General features: G+C 42.1%; 1 protein-coding gene across 1 annotated transcript; it reads left to right on the forward strand.

The window, feature by feature from the left end:
• Positions 1-2,266: 2,266 nt before the first annotated feature.
• On the forward strand, positions 2,267-16,140 carry PPIB (peptidylprolyl isomerase B). The gene is made up of 5 exons (XM_075857840.1): positions 2,267-2,452; positions 10,238-10,351; positions 12,070-12,163; positions 12,366-12,550; positions 15,708-16,140. Exons 1-5 carry the CDS (start codon positions 2,318-2,320, stop codon positions 15,828-15,830), a joined length of 651 nt encoding a protein of 216 aa, XP_075713955.1. The 5' UTR covers positions 2,267-2,317; the 3' UTR covers positions 15,831-16,140.
• The last annotated feature ends 547 nt before the right edge of the window (positions 16,141-16,687 follow it).

Consider the following 16,687-nt stretch of genomic DNA (forward strand, 5'->3'; position numbering starts at 1 on the left):
CCGGGCCCAGTACCGTCCCACCCTCCCAGTAAGGGTATGTTCAAACGCAGTGACCAAAAACGTCTGAAAATACGGAGCTGTTTTCAAGGGAAAACAGCTCCTGATTTTCAGAAGTTTTTTGTGCCATTCGCGGTTTTCGCTGTGTTTTTTACGCCCGTTTTTGGAGCTTTTTTCAATAGAGTCTATGGAAAACGGCTCCATAAACGTCCCAAGAAGTGACCTGCACAGAACGCCGTTTTCCCATTGAAATCGATGGGCAGATGTTTAGAGGAGTTCTGCTTCAGATTTTTCGGGCGTTTACGGCCCAAAATAGGCCGTGTGAACATACCCTAAGAGTAATTTCCGCTTTGGTAAGAAACAAAAAAAAAAAAAGACAAAAATAAATAAATGTATGTGTATGTGTACACACTTACCGCACCATTCCATTTTTCTCTTGTGCCCCTCAGGTTCCCACATCATCAGGCCGCGCCGCACACAAGGTCCTGACGCCAGGCAGCGTCAGGACGTTATATGTAATACAGCACACAAGGACCTGCTGGTGTCTGGCGTCAGGACCTTGTATGCAATGCGACCACGATCGTTACGCCACAAAATTGTGGCAAACTATTAGTCGAAGATGTAATAAATGTATTACTAAGTTTGGCGCGTATTACCCCAGCAGGCTTTAAACTAGGACTGGCATATTAAACGCCAATCTTTGTAAATCTGCCCCATTGTATTTGTTATTATCATCATTTTACACTTCACAATAAATGCAGCTAAGGCTTCGTTCACAACTGCGTCAGGACTCCATTCAGGCGTTCCGTCGGATCTTTCCACCAGGGTAACCCATGATCGGAGCCGTGACTGAAACAAATGGAAACCGTAGGTTTCTGTTTGCATCACCATTGATTTCAGATCTGGTGCAAATGGTTTCTGGTTGTCCCTGTTGTGAAAGTGTTCCGTTGTTTTGACGAAATCAATACTGTAGTCGACTACGGTATTGTGTTCATATCACGTGTTCATGTCTCAGCTACAGACAAATATCACTTAATAAGGCCCCATGCACACGACCGTAAAATCGTCCGTAATTACAGTACCATTCATTTCTATGGCCGACGGACACCTTCCCGTATGTCTATGGGAGGGTGTCCCTGCCGTAGAAATATGCTGAAAAAAATAGGACATGTCCTATTTTTTAATTTTATGGACCACGCTCCTATACTTTATAATGGGAACACGGCCCGTAAAAACGGCTGGCTGTGCCCGTAATTACAGGCACGGTCGTGTGCATGAAGCTTAACTTTGTGATTCATTTAGTTCAAATTGTCTAGAAATTTTTTTAAAACATTTGTAGATTGTTAACCGACAGTGACCTATCAGCTTGGATAATGGAATGAGTCAAAAAACAAAAATGGTTACATCGCGGCCCACGCTGTGCACTGCCATATGGCATGTGATGGACCATGACAGAACATTTTTCTTACATATTTCTTCGGAATCTGCAAGAAAACGTAAAAATCTAAAATGCCTAGTTCTATAACGAGACACACAGAGGTGACGTGTGACCAGCAGAAGGCTATGTGCACTGTTCACACAAGTCCGTTATATGACCATCTGCGTGAGCCCTAGAACATCATTTACAGATAGAACAGAACCGGATTGGTCATTTAACTCTTTGTGCATCATCATATTTCACTATAATGCAGTAGGATAACTTGTTCTCCTATATAAAAACCATCACCATGAGCTGCGCCAAATTACAAACTCAGCTCTGTTACATCTGTACAAACAACTGTATATATCCCTGCAGGTGATGATCTCTCACGCCACTCCCTGTATCCCTCTACTACAGCCAACATTACTATAGGCTGGATTGTCTGCCATGTCCGCCTCTGATTGGCTGCTTAGACACCCAATGATAAAATCGTAACGTGGCACATAACTCCGGGATTTTAATGGAGGGGTGGCAGGAATATGGTAGAGTCCTAGTTTAATACTATCAGAAATAGTCACACAGCACCTCAGAACTGATGGAATCTTAGGAACCATGAGAAATAAGTAAATTATAAGAGAAAATTCAGAGAATTCTGTACGATGAAGTCATAGTTTTAATTCCTCAGGCAACACTCCAGCCATAAATCCGAGTGTTACACAATGTAACGCAAATGCAATTATAATTCCTAATTAAAAGCTCTAGAACTCATTCATAGTGCAGCCTGAATTCCCACGTTGAACACCCCTCTACTAAGCGCTCTGTGGAATGCTCCAGTCGCCGTGACGTCACGTCGCCTGGACGCCTTTTTTCCTGCCTTTCCGAGGCCTGCGTTCTTCTTTGATGATTCGGCTGCTGGAGAGAAACATGAAGCTGCTTTTTGCTGCTGCCCTTATTGCGGGTTCTGTCATCTTCCTTCTTTTCCCTGGCGGTTCCGAGGCTGATGAGAAGAAGAAGGGTCCGAAGGTCACCGTCAAGGTAATAAGCGACTATAGTAAAGACGGAGTACGATGTCCATGCTGCTTCACTACGTGCAGCGAATACCCAGACGCTGCAGTCCTTGGCGATGCACAGTGCGTCTCATAGACGTGGCAAGCGCTGGAGGATTCCCGCAGCCGGCACATGTTCCCTTTGTCCTCCCCGCACTATGGACCATATCCCAGGGTCCGCAGCGGAGTATTGTTTTTAGATCTATATTCCTGCTGTATAAAAGTATCCAGAGAGCTGAACTCCATTCTAGAGGTTCCACCCGCAGCCTCCAGACAGATCTCTGCTCCACCTGCGCCGGTGTGCTCGTCCTATAGCCTTCTCCGTATAAATGCTGCACGTATCCAATAGCGTCCGCTGTTTGTGTAGTGCTGCACGTATACACTCATAAGCTGCAATTTCATAGGATACCACTACGTGTGAACACGTACATGGAGTGCGGCTTACAATAATATACATACGAAGAGCGCAGTGCAATGGTAGAGCCCATGCAGATGCTGTATAGTTAGGTGGGCTTCGTGCCCCATCTATGCCAGTTGCTCTATAAAAGGGGTATATCGCGTCAGTGACCTCATGTAAAGATGTCGCATACAGTAAATATATTAAACTTTGGCCTATTCTGCTGGCTCTCATTGCGTGATGGCTCCTAGGGGCCACATGTTCTCAGTACATGTAGGATTGTACTACTATGATGTGTTGTATGGTCCATAAATGACATGCCCATCCCCAGGTTACCACGTGTGATGACCAGATAGCATGATCTCTTTCATAGATTACTTCTAGTTCGCATTCTTTGAGGGAACGTTGGCCTTTGTGCCCTGTTTGGCATTCCTGATGGTGCTATACCCAGAGGGCATGACCCCGATCTGTTCCTGCAGACGAGTAATGAAAATCTTATATTGCACCAAAAAGTTTTGACATGTCCAGACTTCTTCTTTGTAGCTCTGGTGTCTGATTTCCAGGTTGCCGAATGCTGTGGGGGCATATCCAACTGCCTGGAGTGCCCGCTCTGCAAAGTACCATGTGGCTCTGTGTAGAACTGCCAGTAGACTGACCGGATCTGAATCTTAATGCATCTTCAGATGGCCGCATGCTACGGGTGCATTGTTGGAATAAAAGTACAACAGTTGGCCAGGCTTTATGAAAACAACGTTCTATTCTGGAAAAAAAATGTTTAAGCTGCCCGTTGACGTTAAATTCCTGACGACCCACTGGGGGCTGCAGTTCTTCGTCTGATCAGGTTTTGGTTTATGATAACAATATAGAATTCACAAATGCCGCTGTGTAACCACGCTGAGTGATTGGTGGGAATTTACTGGTGTTTCATCTGCCATTTTTAATAGAAAGTTGGAGTAAGATGCAACACGTTTATTAAGAGGCAAAAGTGGAATGTGTTGCGTCTTTCAGCTTACTGTGCGCTCCGATGGCCGGGCACCATCCATTCCCCTGTTCCCATCGGAAATGCCGTATATATAAAAAAAAAAAAAAGTATACGGCTCCTCTTCTAATCTATACCAGTTTTCTGGTGGAAATGATCACTTTTGTGGGGCCACTGTGGGCCAGCCCCCTTTTAGAAGCGATGCAACGTTTTCATAAAGGTGGTGAGGGTGGCGTATAATTGTGACTTTTCTACACCAGAAAACTGGCGTAGAGATTGATCAATTCCCCCTATAGTCTGTGGCTGGCTGTGTTGTGCAGTGCTCTGAGGCCAGGGCCACATTCGAAGCCTCTATAATGAGGCAGATTTACCACCACTAGGGCCGGAATGAGGATAATGGCGTCCCCTATGCCAAGAATCTGGTAGTGGCATTTCATTATTTTTTTATTTTTTTTTAAATCTTAAGTAACCATAGCTCCTAAAAAGGCTAAATTCGAAATCTACAAATCAATGTACTTCTCCTATTCTATTGTTAGGCCAAATTCAGTTAGGATGTACAATAATTCTGTACACAATTCCGGTACGGTCCTGGATAATTCATAGTAGGCCAGTTCTATATAGACACGAGTTAAGGAGGCCATACACATTAGATGAATGTATTCCGAACCTGCCGATTTCAGCGGGATGGTCTAACCTAGTGAATGGCAGTTTCCCGACTCACCCAATGTCGGGGAGATGAGGATTGGGCTTTAACATGTTTGTAAGGAGATAAGCCGCTGCCAGAGTTGTCCCGTCCCCCTATTGAGAACACATGCACACTGAGCCAAGTGCGGATGGTTTTTTTGGGTGGTCGGGAGGATTAGCGGTTGGCCGAACAAGTATCTAAAGTGTGTGGCTAGTTTTAGACATTCTCCAGGTGTTCAGTCTGTACAAAGGATCCAAGGGAAAAGTGGAGGGAATAGAGAGAGAGCTTCCAGTGGTCGTGATGGTGACTAAAAACAGGAATGTGCTCACTATTGTGTCCTCTGGGGTAGTGGGTTGGTCATCTAAGGGTTGTGTGTACACGTGCAGGTTTTATTATGCAGTTTTTGAAGCCAAAACCAGGTGTGGATCATTAAGGGACCGTATAAAGGACAGATTTTACTTCTCCTTTTTAAATCCTTAAAATAATCTGCACAGGCTGATAAAGGCAGGCTGATAGAGCTAGTGTTGGATGGTGTCCGAACAGGCGATCATGAGGATAGTCTTGGCTATTGAAAATTAGTTATCAATCGGCTGGAACTTCTGTTAACAGGAGACACAGTATGCCGGTATTCCCGACCTTCTACCCCCACTGTGCCCATCTCTCCATGAACAGCCTGATCCCTAGATTGATTGGTCTCTGACTTTGTCAAGCATGGATCTACTTGGCCATATGTTTCTGCATGGGTAGCGACTGCCGCTTGGAAAATACCAAAATGCTCCTTTAACCCCTTAGTGACCAGCCTATTTTAGGCCTTAATGACCAAGCCATTTTTTAAGTTTTTCCATCGTCTCATTCAAAGAGCTATAACTTTTCTATTTTTGCGTCGACATAGCTGTATAATGTTTTGTTTTTTGAGGGACAAGTTGTAATTTTTAATAGCACCATTTTGGGGTACATAGAATTTATTGATTTAACGTAACTTTTTTTTTTGGCGGGGGGGATAGGAAAAAACCTGCAATTACGGCACACTTTTTTTGCGTCCTAAATTTATGCTGTTTACCGTGTGGTATAAATAACACAACTTTATTCAGCGGGTTGTTACGATTGCAACTATACCAAATTTGTATCGTTTTTGTATGTTTTACTACTTTTACACAGTGAACACTTTTTTTTTCAAAATGATTTGTTTGTCTCTCCATATTTGAAGAGCCGTAACTCCTTTATTTTTTTGCCGATGCAATTTGCGGGGCGACTTGTAGATTTTATCAGTACCATTTTGGAGTAGATGTGACTTTTCGATCACTTTTTAGCATATTTTTTTTTTTTTTAAAGAGCCTCTGTCACCAGATTATAAGTGCCCTATCTCCTACATAATCTGATCGGCGCTGTGATGTAGATAACAGTGGTTTTTATTTTGAAAAACGATCATTTTTGAGCAAGTTATGAGCAATTTTAGATTTATGCGAATTAGTTTCTTAATGACCAACTGGGTGTGTTTTTTACTTTTTACCAACTGGGTGTTGTACAGAGGAGTGTATGACGCTGACCAATCAGTCATACACTTCTCATTGTTCCAGCCTAGCATGATCCACAGCACAGTGTGATTGTGAGGTGAAAGAAGCTGGGCTGGAACAATGAGAAGTGTACGACGCTGATTGGTCACTGATTGGTCAGCCTCAGACACTTCTTTACAACACCCACTTTGTCAAAAGTAAAAACACACCCAGTTGGTCTTTAAGAAACTCATTAGCATAAATCTAAAATTGCTCATAACTTGCGCAAAAATGATTTTTCAAAATAAAAACCACTGCTGTTATCTACATGGCAGCGCCGATCAGACAATGTAGGAGACCGGGCATTTATAATCTGGTGACAGAGCCTCTTTTTTAAGACTGGGTTCAAAGAAAACAGCAATTTTTGCATGGTTTTTTATTTTATTTTTTATGCCGTTCGGGTTAATTCATGTAATAAGTTTATATTTGGGGTTGTTACGGACGTGGCGATACCAAGTATGTGTAACGTTTTTACTTTATTTTGTTTGTTAATAATAAAGAAGTTTGTAAGGGGGAAAAGGGTGTATTTTTATTTTTCCACTTTTTATTAAACTTTTTTTTTACTAGTCCACTAGGGGACTTCACTATGCGATCATACGATCACATTTATAATACACTGCAATACTTCTGTTTTACACGGACAGGCAAATGCTAGGTCATGTCAGAGGCATGACCTAGCAGGCATTTACTACAGGCAGACCTGGGGGCCTTTATTATCAGACACAGACACTCGGCGATCTTATCACCGGGTGTCAGCGGGATGAGAGGGAGCTCCCTCCCTCTCTCCAAAACCACTCAGATGCGGTGCACGCTATTGAGCGCCGCATCTGAGGGGTTAAACGGGTGAGATCGATACTAATATCGATCTCACCTGTTTGAGCAGGGATGCCCCCAGCTACCTCTGGTAGCTGAGAGCAGGGACATTTAACGGCTCCCTGCTTTATTTATTCCGATGCAGCGCCGTAAAAAGGCTTATGCATCAGAATAAAGCCCATTAGCGGCCGCCGTAAAAACACTATGGGGTGGTCACGAGCTGGTTAAAAAATTGGGGAGGTTAAGCTTGTGACTCTGTGAACCTTATTTGTATATTTGTTATTTTTTTAATCCAGATTAATTTTCCTTTTTAATGTCAGACCTAGAAAGCACATATTATGCTGCACAACGTGTCCTTTTCAAATTCTAGAGGATTAGGTGTCTAGTCTTTTGCACAGATTAAGATACGTTTGATGGTAGTGACCCCTCCATTATTCACTATCATTGTTCTATTCGTATTGTATACTTTATCAGTTTACAAGGATTTAGCTGCCAACGCTAATGAGTACACTAAATTCTAAGCTGCAAATGTCAAGTCTGGATCTTTATCTTTAGGCTGGGTTCACACTTCTTGGTCAAAAAATTTGGCTTTTTGCCGTGAATTTTTGTCAAAACTGCGCTATGATGCTACGACTTCTAAAAAGTTTTGACTGGGATGTGTGTATCCATCCTTAGGCCTCATGCACACTACTGTAATGCTGTCAGCAAATACGGATCCGTAGTCATCCGCATATATGGCACGCTGTCCGCAAATGTGGTCCATAGTGCATCCGCATTTACAGATCCGCAAAAAAACTGGGAGGAAACTTAGGTAATCCACTGGCGTCACATAGCAGCGCTACATCCGTAGCGATCCGCAATTACGGAAGCGCTCAGACTTCTATACGCAGTCCGTGACGTAAATCTGCACAATATCACATGTTCTATAATTTGCGGATCGTTTCTAGGCCGCGGACGCCCATCTGTAAATATACGGAAAGGTGTCTGTGGCCCATAGAAATGAATGGGTCCGCAATTTCATCCGTAATATCAGATGAAGGCTATGGTCGTGTGCATTTGGACTTAAAGAGGCTCTGTCACCAGATCATCAAATCCCTATCTCCTATTGCATGTGATTGGCGCTGCTATGTAGATAACAGTAACATTTTTTTTGTTTTTTTTAAACGATCATTTTTGGCCAAGTTATGAGCAATTTTATATTTATGCAAATGAGCCTTTCTAATGGGCAACTGGGCGTGTTTTCTCTTATTTCCAACTGGGCGTGTCTTGTGTTTGTAACATCTGGGCGTGTTTACTTGTTTTACTAGCTGGGCGTTGTGAATAGAAGTGTATGATGCTGACAAACACTTCTATTCACAATGCCCAGCTAGTAAAACAAGTAAACACGCCCACATGTTACAAACACAATACACGCCCAGTTGTCCATTAGAAAGGCTCATTTGCATATATATATATATATATATATATATATATATATATATATATATATATTCCAAAAAAATTAAGCGGCAGCACTCCAAGGAAATTGGTGAAAAAAAGTGGTGTGTTTATTCACCCCAGGCAGGCAACGTTTCGATCCGTCTCTATGGGATCTTTGTCAAGGCTTGACAAAGATCCCATAGAGACGGATCGAAACGTTGCCTGCCTGGGGTGAATAAACACACCACTTTTTTTCACCAATTTCCTTGGAGTGCTGCCTCTTCATTTTTTGGGATTTCATTAACAATAGTTCCTAGCCTCAACCTAGGAGGCCTGCACCCACTGCTGTTGCTGTGCTGCCTTACTCTTATTCTCATAAAAAAAAAAAAATATATATATATATATATATATATATATATATATATATAATATGCAGAGGATTGGAGCAGCACTGTGAACAAATGCCTGACTAGGCTGGTGCAAAGCTTCAAAAATAAAGGCGTGACCTCTCCTTATGTGTTAGATATCCAAAAAAGAGACCGTGAAGCAGCACTCAAAGTGAATTTATTCATCCAACATGGAACCACAACGTTTCACCTCCTCTATGAAGGCATTTTCATTGAAAATGCCTTCATAGAGGAGGTGAAACGTTGTGGTTCCATGTTGGATGAATAAATTCACTTTATTTGAGTGCTGCTTCACGGTCTCTTTTTTGGATATATATATTTGCTCATAACTTGGCCAAAAATGATCGTTTTAAGAAAAAAGCAAACACGTTACTGTTATCTACATAGCAGCGCCGATCACATGCAATAGGAGATAGGGATTTGATGATCTGATGACAGAGCCTCTTTAAGGCTGCCTTCACACACTTTTGTGTGGTTTGATATATTCTGAAGACTTCTTTAAAAAAAAAAAAAAAAAAAAAACATTTCACATTGACACTTTTTCCTCGTAAAAAAAAAAAAGTGTGTTCGATATTCCACCGTTGACTTCCAGCGAAGACCCCACGCGGGCGACCGTAGAATTACAGACCCATTCAATTATATTGCCCATGGACACCTTCCCGTATGTTTACGGGATAGTGTCCAGTCCATTAGAAAGCCTCCGCAAAAGTGAGCACATGTCCTATTTTTTGCTTTTTACGCACCGTGCTCCCATACTTTATATGGGAGCACGGCCTCCAAATGCCGGTGGCTGTCACTGGCCGTGCCCGTAATCACAGACCGTGATAACGGACACGGTCGTGTGCAGGGGGCCTAACATTAGGCTGCAGGATTTTTGGCCACAGTAGCGTTTTTCCTTAAAACGCTGTGTATGAAGGAGGTCTAGGCTGGGGTTTTTACAGAGCGTTTTGATTGCTGCTTAAGTGTTTTGCCACTTTATTTTTTTTCATGTGGTTTTTAATTGCTATGAACAACTCCTATTAAAACCGCATGTGTTCGTCCCTCACGGTGTTACCAGGAGCTAGTGATTATTTAAAATGGCTCCTCACCAACTGTCACTGGCTCCAGAGACTGCCTCCCTATACACACAGAGGGGACAGATGAGGGGCACACACACCACACCACCACGGACAGCAGCCACAGAAGGGGACGTTTATAACTGATATACGACATATCCTGTCTACAATCTCAAGATCACATAGGATTACAATGAAAGATGACACCTCTCTATAGATAACGATCAATGGGTCCCCTCATGTTTACAGGTCCCTATGGTCGATGTGGCTGCTGTAAAGCGTATCTCTAAATGCTGTTAACATCTGTTCAGGCAAGATAGCTGCCCCCATAATCATGTACAGAGAATGGAATAAAAAAAATCTACAATTGTAAAATAAGACAAGCAAAAATGAATATGTATCGGTATCTTTGCGCGCCCCTAGGTGATAAGATATATGAATTGTTTTCCGGACCTTCTCTCTACAGGTGTTCTTTGATGTTAACATTGGAGATGAGGAAGTTGGACGTATAGTGATTGGACTTTTCGGCAAAACTGTTCCTAAGACCGTTGATAACTTTGTTGCACTTGCAACTGGAGAGGTGAGTTCCGAAGCTGGGACTATAATGCATGGCCTTATCCCGTATCTATACTCCCTGACCAGGACATAAAGACACGGGATCTGCTGTCGCACAACAATTTTAAAACATAGGATAATAGTATTTTCTTTTCCAAAATATACATTTATAAGTTAATCTAGATCTGAGCCAATAGATGTAATAAAGCAGATCAAAATCCGCAAATCTAAATTATTTTTTATGAGCTGCAACGTTTGCTTGCCATCATTTATATTCTGTTTTTCCATCTCTGGTGAAAAGGGGGTTCTATGGGTATAAGATTTTTAAATCCGCTTTTCTATATCCCTCCCCTTAGAGATTCTGTGTCACTCTGCTGCTGCTACTCTTTGAAAATGAAACGCATTGACATCTTCTCTATAGTGGTGTTGTGTTGGTCAAAATGAGGAGCAGCAGGGGACAAAAGACAAGCGGGACCGGTATGGCAGAGATCAGTAAGGCTTCGTTCACATCTGCGTCAGGGTTCCGTCTGAGCTTTCCGTCAGAACTGGACCCTGACTGACACAAACGGAAACCAAAGTTTTCCGGTCCATCACCATTGATTTCAAAGGGGACTGATCCGGTGCCAATGGTTTTCGTTTGTCTCCGTTGTGCGAGGGTTCCGTCGTTTTGACTGAATCAAGAGCGTAGTCCACTATACTATTGGTTTCCGTTTGTGTCAGTCGGCTCAGTTCCGATGGAAAGCTCCGTCGGAACAGAGCCCTGACGCAGATGTGAACGAAGCCTAAGGTGTGTGTATATTTAAGTTTAATTATTTTAGTATAGTTGACCCATGTAACCCTATTTATGAGAGTTAGATACGAATAGCTATATAACCGGTTTTCTCCGTGTTACGGCCAGTTCAGATAGTTGCATCATTATTACATTTGCAACACCTGTAACCTTGCCGTAAAGCAGGCCCGATTCTGCTGTCAAAGTATGGATTCTGAAATGGGGCCCAAGAGGCAGATATTGCCGATGCCCCAGCCCATTGTGATATTAGAACCAACATGTTTACCGTTAAAATCAAATGCCATGGTTTGCGTTTAAAGGATATTCCAATTTCCGCACATAAAACTTATACTAAGAATAATTAAAAGTTGTTGTTTTTTAAAGAAAAAAAAATACCTTCTGTATGAATTTCTCACATTTTAAGATCCCTGCTTGCAGTTATTCAATAGGAACCTTCATTGTGTACTCCCAGGAGATAAGTCTATCCCGGTCATGTGATCACAGATGGTCAGCTAATTATAAGACACCGTACAATTATCGGACCTGTAACGAGCAGTGCACCTGTGTCAATCACATGACTAGGACTGATCTCTGCGCAAAGTAGGAAGGACATCAGTCAAATAGTATGTGTAGTGCAAGTCTTGGTAGGGGTACCGTCCCACTGACCCCAAACTTGACATCCAGCAATTTAAAAAAACATAGGTACTGTCGTATTGATGTACAAAAATATTGTGGTTTTTAATCCAGTCTGTCCATGGATATAAAAAGAGACCTCTATTTAATGCCTGCAAGCACAAATCTTAGAAACTGAGGAATTGATACAGAAAGTATTGTAAAACTGTATTTTCCATGTACAAAAACGTTTATTTGCTGAAACCATAATGAGATTGTGTTAGTTCGCTTTTATTTTATATTTGTCTTTTATTCCCCAAAAAACTAATTGGATGGTTTGCCATTTTGTTTTTCTTTTTTAGAAAGGGTTTGGTTTTAAGAGCAGCAAGTTCCACCGTGTTATCAAAGACTTCATGATTCAGGGAGGCGATTTCACAAGGGGAGATGGTACTGGAGGTCAGTAAATTTAAAAGTGGAGGGGGGGGGGGGGACGACGACAACGACCTAAAAAGCGAATTGGAAGTCAATAGGGGTAAAAAAATAAAAGATGCTAACGGATCATGATGGATAATTAAAGCGGTCATGGCTACATAGCGGATCTTTCTCTTGTGGGCTTTTAAATTGCAGCATGTATATTCTACCTCTTATTCTAATCTAGGTAAAAGCATTTATGGAGATAGATTCCCTGATGAAAACTTCAAGCTAAAGCATTATGGCCCTCTCTGGGTGAGCATGGCCAATGCCGGGAAGGATACAAATGGTTCCCAGTTTTTTATCACAACTGTTAAGACGACTTGGCTAGATGGAAGACATGTTGTATTTGGCAAAGTCCTGGAAGGAGAGGTAAGATGTTGATTTAATTAAATGGTCAAAAACTCTGCATAAATCAATAGTACAAGCTAATCTAGGAAACGATTTAACTTTAGCTTCATTAGAGAAAACATTTCTCCCTTTTTCTCCCCTTAACAGCTCCCCCTCCTAACTATTCACTCACTGTGAATTTACTGCTAAATAGTCTTGAGGCGAGACTAAATGCCCTTTTACATGGGCCAACGAGCGTTCATTTGACTGCTCGTTCAAAGATAATTGCCCTGTGTAAATAATGCTTGTTCATTGGCTGATCGTATAGTTTATGCAGCACAAAATACTATCGTTGGCAGCACATCTCACTGTAAATGCTGTGATCTGCTGCAGATACGATGCAAATGCATAGGGACGAGCAATTGTAGTAACAATCGCTCGTCCCCATACATTACTGATCATAGCTCCTTGTGAAAAGAGCAAACGTGTGCCGAGCAACTAGCTGTCTCGTTGATTGGCCCTTGTTTCTACATCCCAAATTGGCCGGTGTTAAATTACTTTATTTATAAACTCATTAAAGGATCAGTTTACAGCTGCCCATAGAAGTGTATGGAGAGAGGGGGCAGGAGCAGAGTGACAGCAGCAGCTTCCTAGTAAGGTTATGTTCACACGGGTGGTAAAAATACGTCTGAAAATACGGAGCTGTTTTCAGGCGAAAACAGCTCCTAATTTTCAGACTTTTTTTGTAGCAACTCGTGTTTTTCGTGGTGTATTTTACAGCCGTTATTGGAGCTGTTTTTCAATGGAGTCAATGAAAAACTGCTCCAAAAACATCCCAAGAAGTGACATGCACTTCTTTTTCGCGGTCGTCTTTTTACGCGCCGTATTTTCACAGCGATGCTTAAAATAACACCTCGTGGGAACAGAACACCGTAAAACCCATTGAAAGCAATGGGCAGATGTTTGTAGCCGTAATGGAGCCGTGTTTTCAGGTGTAATTAGAGACCAGAATTACGTCTGAAAACAGTGCGTGTGAACACACCCTAAGGGGTATGTTCACACGGCAGCGTCCGTAACGGCTGAAATTACGGGGATGTTTTCAGGAGAAAACATCCCCGTAATTTCAGCCGTAACTGCATGTGCAGGCGCTTGAACGCCGCGTCCATTACGGATGTAATTGGCGCTGCTTTTCATTGGAGTCAATGAATAACGGCTCCAATTACGCACCAAGAAGTGACAGGTCACTTCTTTGACGCGGGCGTCTATTTACGCGCCGTCTTTTGACAGCGGCGCGTAAATATACGCCTCGTGTGAACAGACAAACGTCAGCCCGTTGCTTTCAATGGGTAGATGTTTGTCAACGCATTCAAGCCGTAATTTCGGGGGTTAATACGCCCGATTTACGTCCGTAATTAGTGTGTGTGAACAATACCCTAAGTGTTCTATCTCACCCCATTGCTGGATTCTCAGCTACACTGCTCATTACTGCTGTGTATTCTCCATGCTGCAGCTTCTATATGTATGTATGTGTGTGTGATGGCGAAAGAGAGCACCCGTTTCCTTTTATATGTGTGCAGTGTATAGAAGAAATTATAGCAATTATGCTCCACCTAGTAGCACAGAGAAAGCTGACAAGAGCCTGCAGAAGGGAAAACTACTAAAATATGCAGGATAGAAGACCTTTAATGGCTAAAAAAAAAGTGTTACTCTTAACATACGGACATGACTGCTTATTCTGAAAAGTTACCTGAAAATTTGTTTGGAAATGTAACCAGGTCACAGTTACTGTCACTGCTCTAAATTTGTTCGTGATTATCAGGTTATTGGGCTTTTTTTTTTTTAAATTAAAATGTAGTGATTTAATGAAAAAAAAGTATTGGAATCTCAGGGATTAGCGTCTCTGGCGTACTCAGACCTTTTGTATTACACTGGCCACGTTAATTTGAATGTGTGTTATGTAATAGCATATTTCTCCTGCAGGTTTCAGCTGCTATACCTTGGCATTCAGCTGATAGCCAGCAGGTTTTCACTTGGAGATGGGTTGGTCTAGATGGGACCATCCCTTTTAAGTGCCGTAAATGTTTTTTAAAATGTAAAATTAAAACAAATAGCATTTTCAAAGTGTGTTTTAGGGCTCATGAACCGTTGCAGTTCATCTGGCCCATTCTAGTGTTTGGGTCTGCAAAAAGGGATGCCACACGGAAGCCACTAGGATCCATGTTTTGCATTTATTATTTCCAAACCGTTTCGGTCTTTGCAGGGAATATGCGACCTTCTAATGTGAATGCAGTTTTAAAGGGAATGTTTTTGTTTTTTTTTAGTTAAACAATTAGTGTATAGGTGATTTTTAATTTTTTTCACGAGTCTGGAAATATTATAAATTAGATTCTAATTTATAATATTTCCCAGTGCTGGTCACTAGATGGCGCAATTCCCAAAATTGCAGCATTGCATGTGGTAAAGCAACCACATTGCTTTATGCTGCAAAATTTGAGAAAACTGACTCGCTCTAGTGAGCTCTCAGAATCCCCCCTCCTTTATCCTGGCTAGTGCCAGGAGAAAGGAGGGGATTGAACGGTCAAACCTCCTACACTGTGTCACTATTTTTTGAGCTAACACACAGTGTAGTAGTTTTACATACAGTAGTAAACACACACTGAAACACGAACATACATAGAAATCACTTACCTGCTCCTGCCGCCGCCGCTCCGTCTGCTACCTCCCGCTCCAAGTGCACAAGTCCGGAAGCCGCGACCGGAAGTAGTAATCCTACTGTCCGGCCGCGACTTCCGGTCCCCAGGAAAATGGCGCCGGACGTCGCACAGTTCACCTTGGACTGTGTGGGAGCGGCGCATGCGCCGTTCCCACACAGACGGCGTACAGCATAGTGGATGGAACGGGCCCCGTTCGCATTCACTATGGGACTGTATGTGCCGTATTCCATGTCTGTATGTGTCGTTAATCGACACATACAGAAATGGAAAAAAAAATGGCAGCCCCCCATAGGGAAGAAAAAGTTCAAAAAAAAAAAAAGTAAAACACAAACACACAAATATAAACGTTTTTAATAAAACACTAAAATCAAACTGATGTAAAAAAAAAAATTTTTCGTGACACTGTTCCTTTTAAGTGTAACTTTCAGGCCTTCAGTTCACCACAAACCTATTCAATGTAACAATTCCGTGTTGTCTCATTGCAGAATGTAGTGCGAAAGATTGAATCCACCAAGACAGATTCACGAGACAAACCTCTTAAAGATGTGGTAATTGTAAACTGTGGGACGATTGAAGTGGAGAAGCCATTTGGAATTGCTAAAGAATAAACCGATAGCAGTGCCAACTCTGCCGGAAATTGCTCTTCCATCACTGGATCAATTTGAGCTTGAAGATCTGTTTAACCAGTTGCCTTTTTTCTGTGACGGGCAGAAAGCTCTTTGCCATCTATACAGGGACGTCTGCGTAGCTCAGAACTGATCTAAAGTGACCAAAACAAAAATGCTGCCAAGCACTGTTGGAGCACCTAGAATACTAACTTACACATTCCACCCATTTTGTGTTTAATGTGTCCAAATTGGGTTGGGGAGGACATAAGAAATGTGTGTAATTCCTTGAAATAAACTGGTTTCTACAAAACTAATGCTTACGATTGGTTTATATTGTGTAATCCTATATCTGCTTAGGTTGGCGAGTCTACGGGTGAAGAGCACAATTGCAAAACAAACATACTCAACTAAAGCAATGAAAATCATTGAGAGACCAGATCTTATCAAGATCTGCGTGATTGGTTCTACACATGACAATCTGATTGTAACAACTGGCAGGGTACCTGTTAAGCTGCCCACTGGGATTTGCAGGCATTTTAATGACTATGCGTGCTGTCTGATCCTCTCTTGACACCAGATTTTGTATTGGTGGATTGCTTCTCCCTATCTAGTTTGTATTAGAAGTCCCCTAATGATGGTTTTCTGGACCTCTTTGAATTAGTCAAAATGCACTGGTGTTTACAGAAGTTTTGGGAAAAATAAGTTTTAACCAAACAAACGAACCCACGAAAAACAAACTTAACCCCTTCCCCACATTTGTAAGTATACATCATGGAAAGCCAGTGCTTCCCAGCAAAATGTTGTATACTTACGACAAATGTATAGCACCGGCTCAGAAGCGGAGTCGGTGCCATCAT

This window comes from Rhinoderma darwinii, chromosome 3, assembly GCF_050947455.1.
Source record: "Rhinoderma darwinii isolate aRhiDar2 chromosome 3, aRhiDar2.hap1, whole genome shotgun sequence".
Lineage (NCBI taxonomy): Eukaryota > Metazoa > Chordata > Amphibia > Anura > Rhinodermatidae > Rhinoderma > Rhinoderma darwinii.

Excerpts from the sequence above, each read along its gene's own strand:
- PPIB (XM_075857840.1), top strand. The coding sequence starts at position 2,318 with ATGATTCGGCTGCTGGAGAGAAACATGAAGCTGCTTTTTGCTGCTGCC. Across the intron at positions 10,352-12,069 it reads TTGCACTTGCAACTGGAGAG|AAAGGGTTTGGTTTTAAGAG; the intron begins GTGAGTTCCGAA and ends TTTCTTTTTTAG. Across the intron at positions 12,551-15,707 it reads GCAAAGTCCTGGAAGGAGAG|AATGTAGTGCGAAAGATTGA; the intron begins GTAAGATGTTGA and ends GTCTCATTGCAG.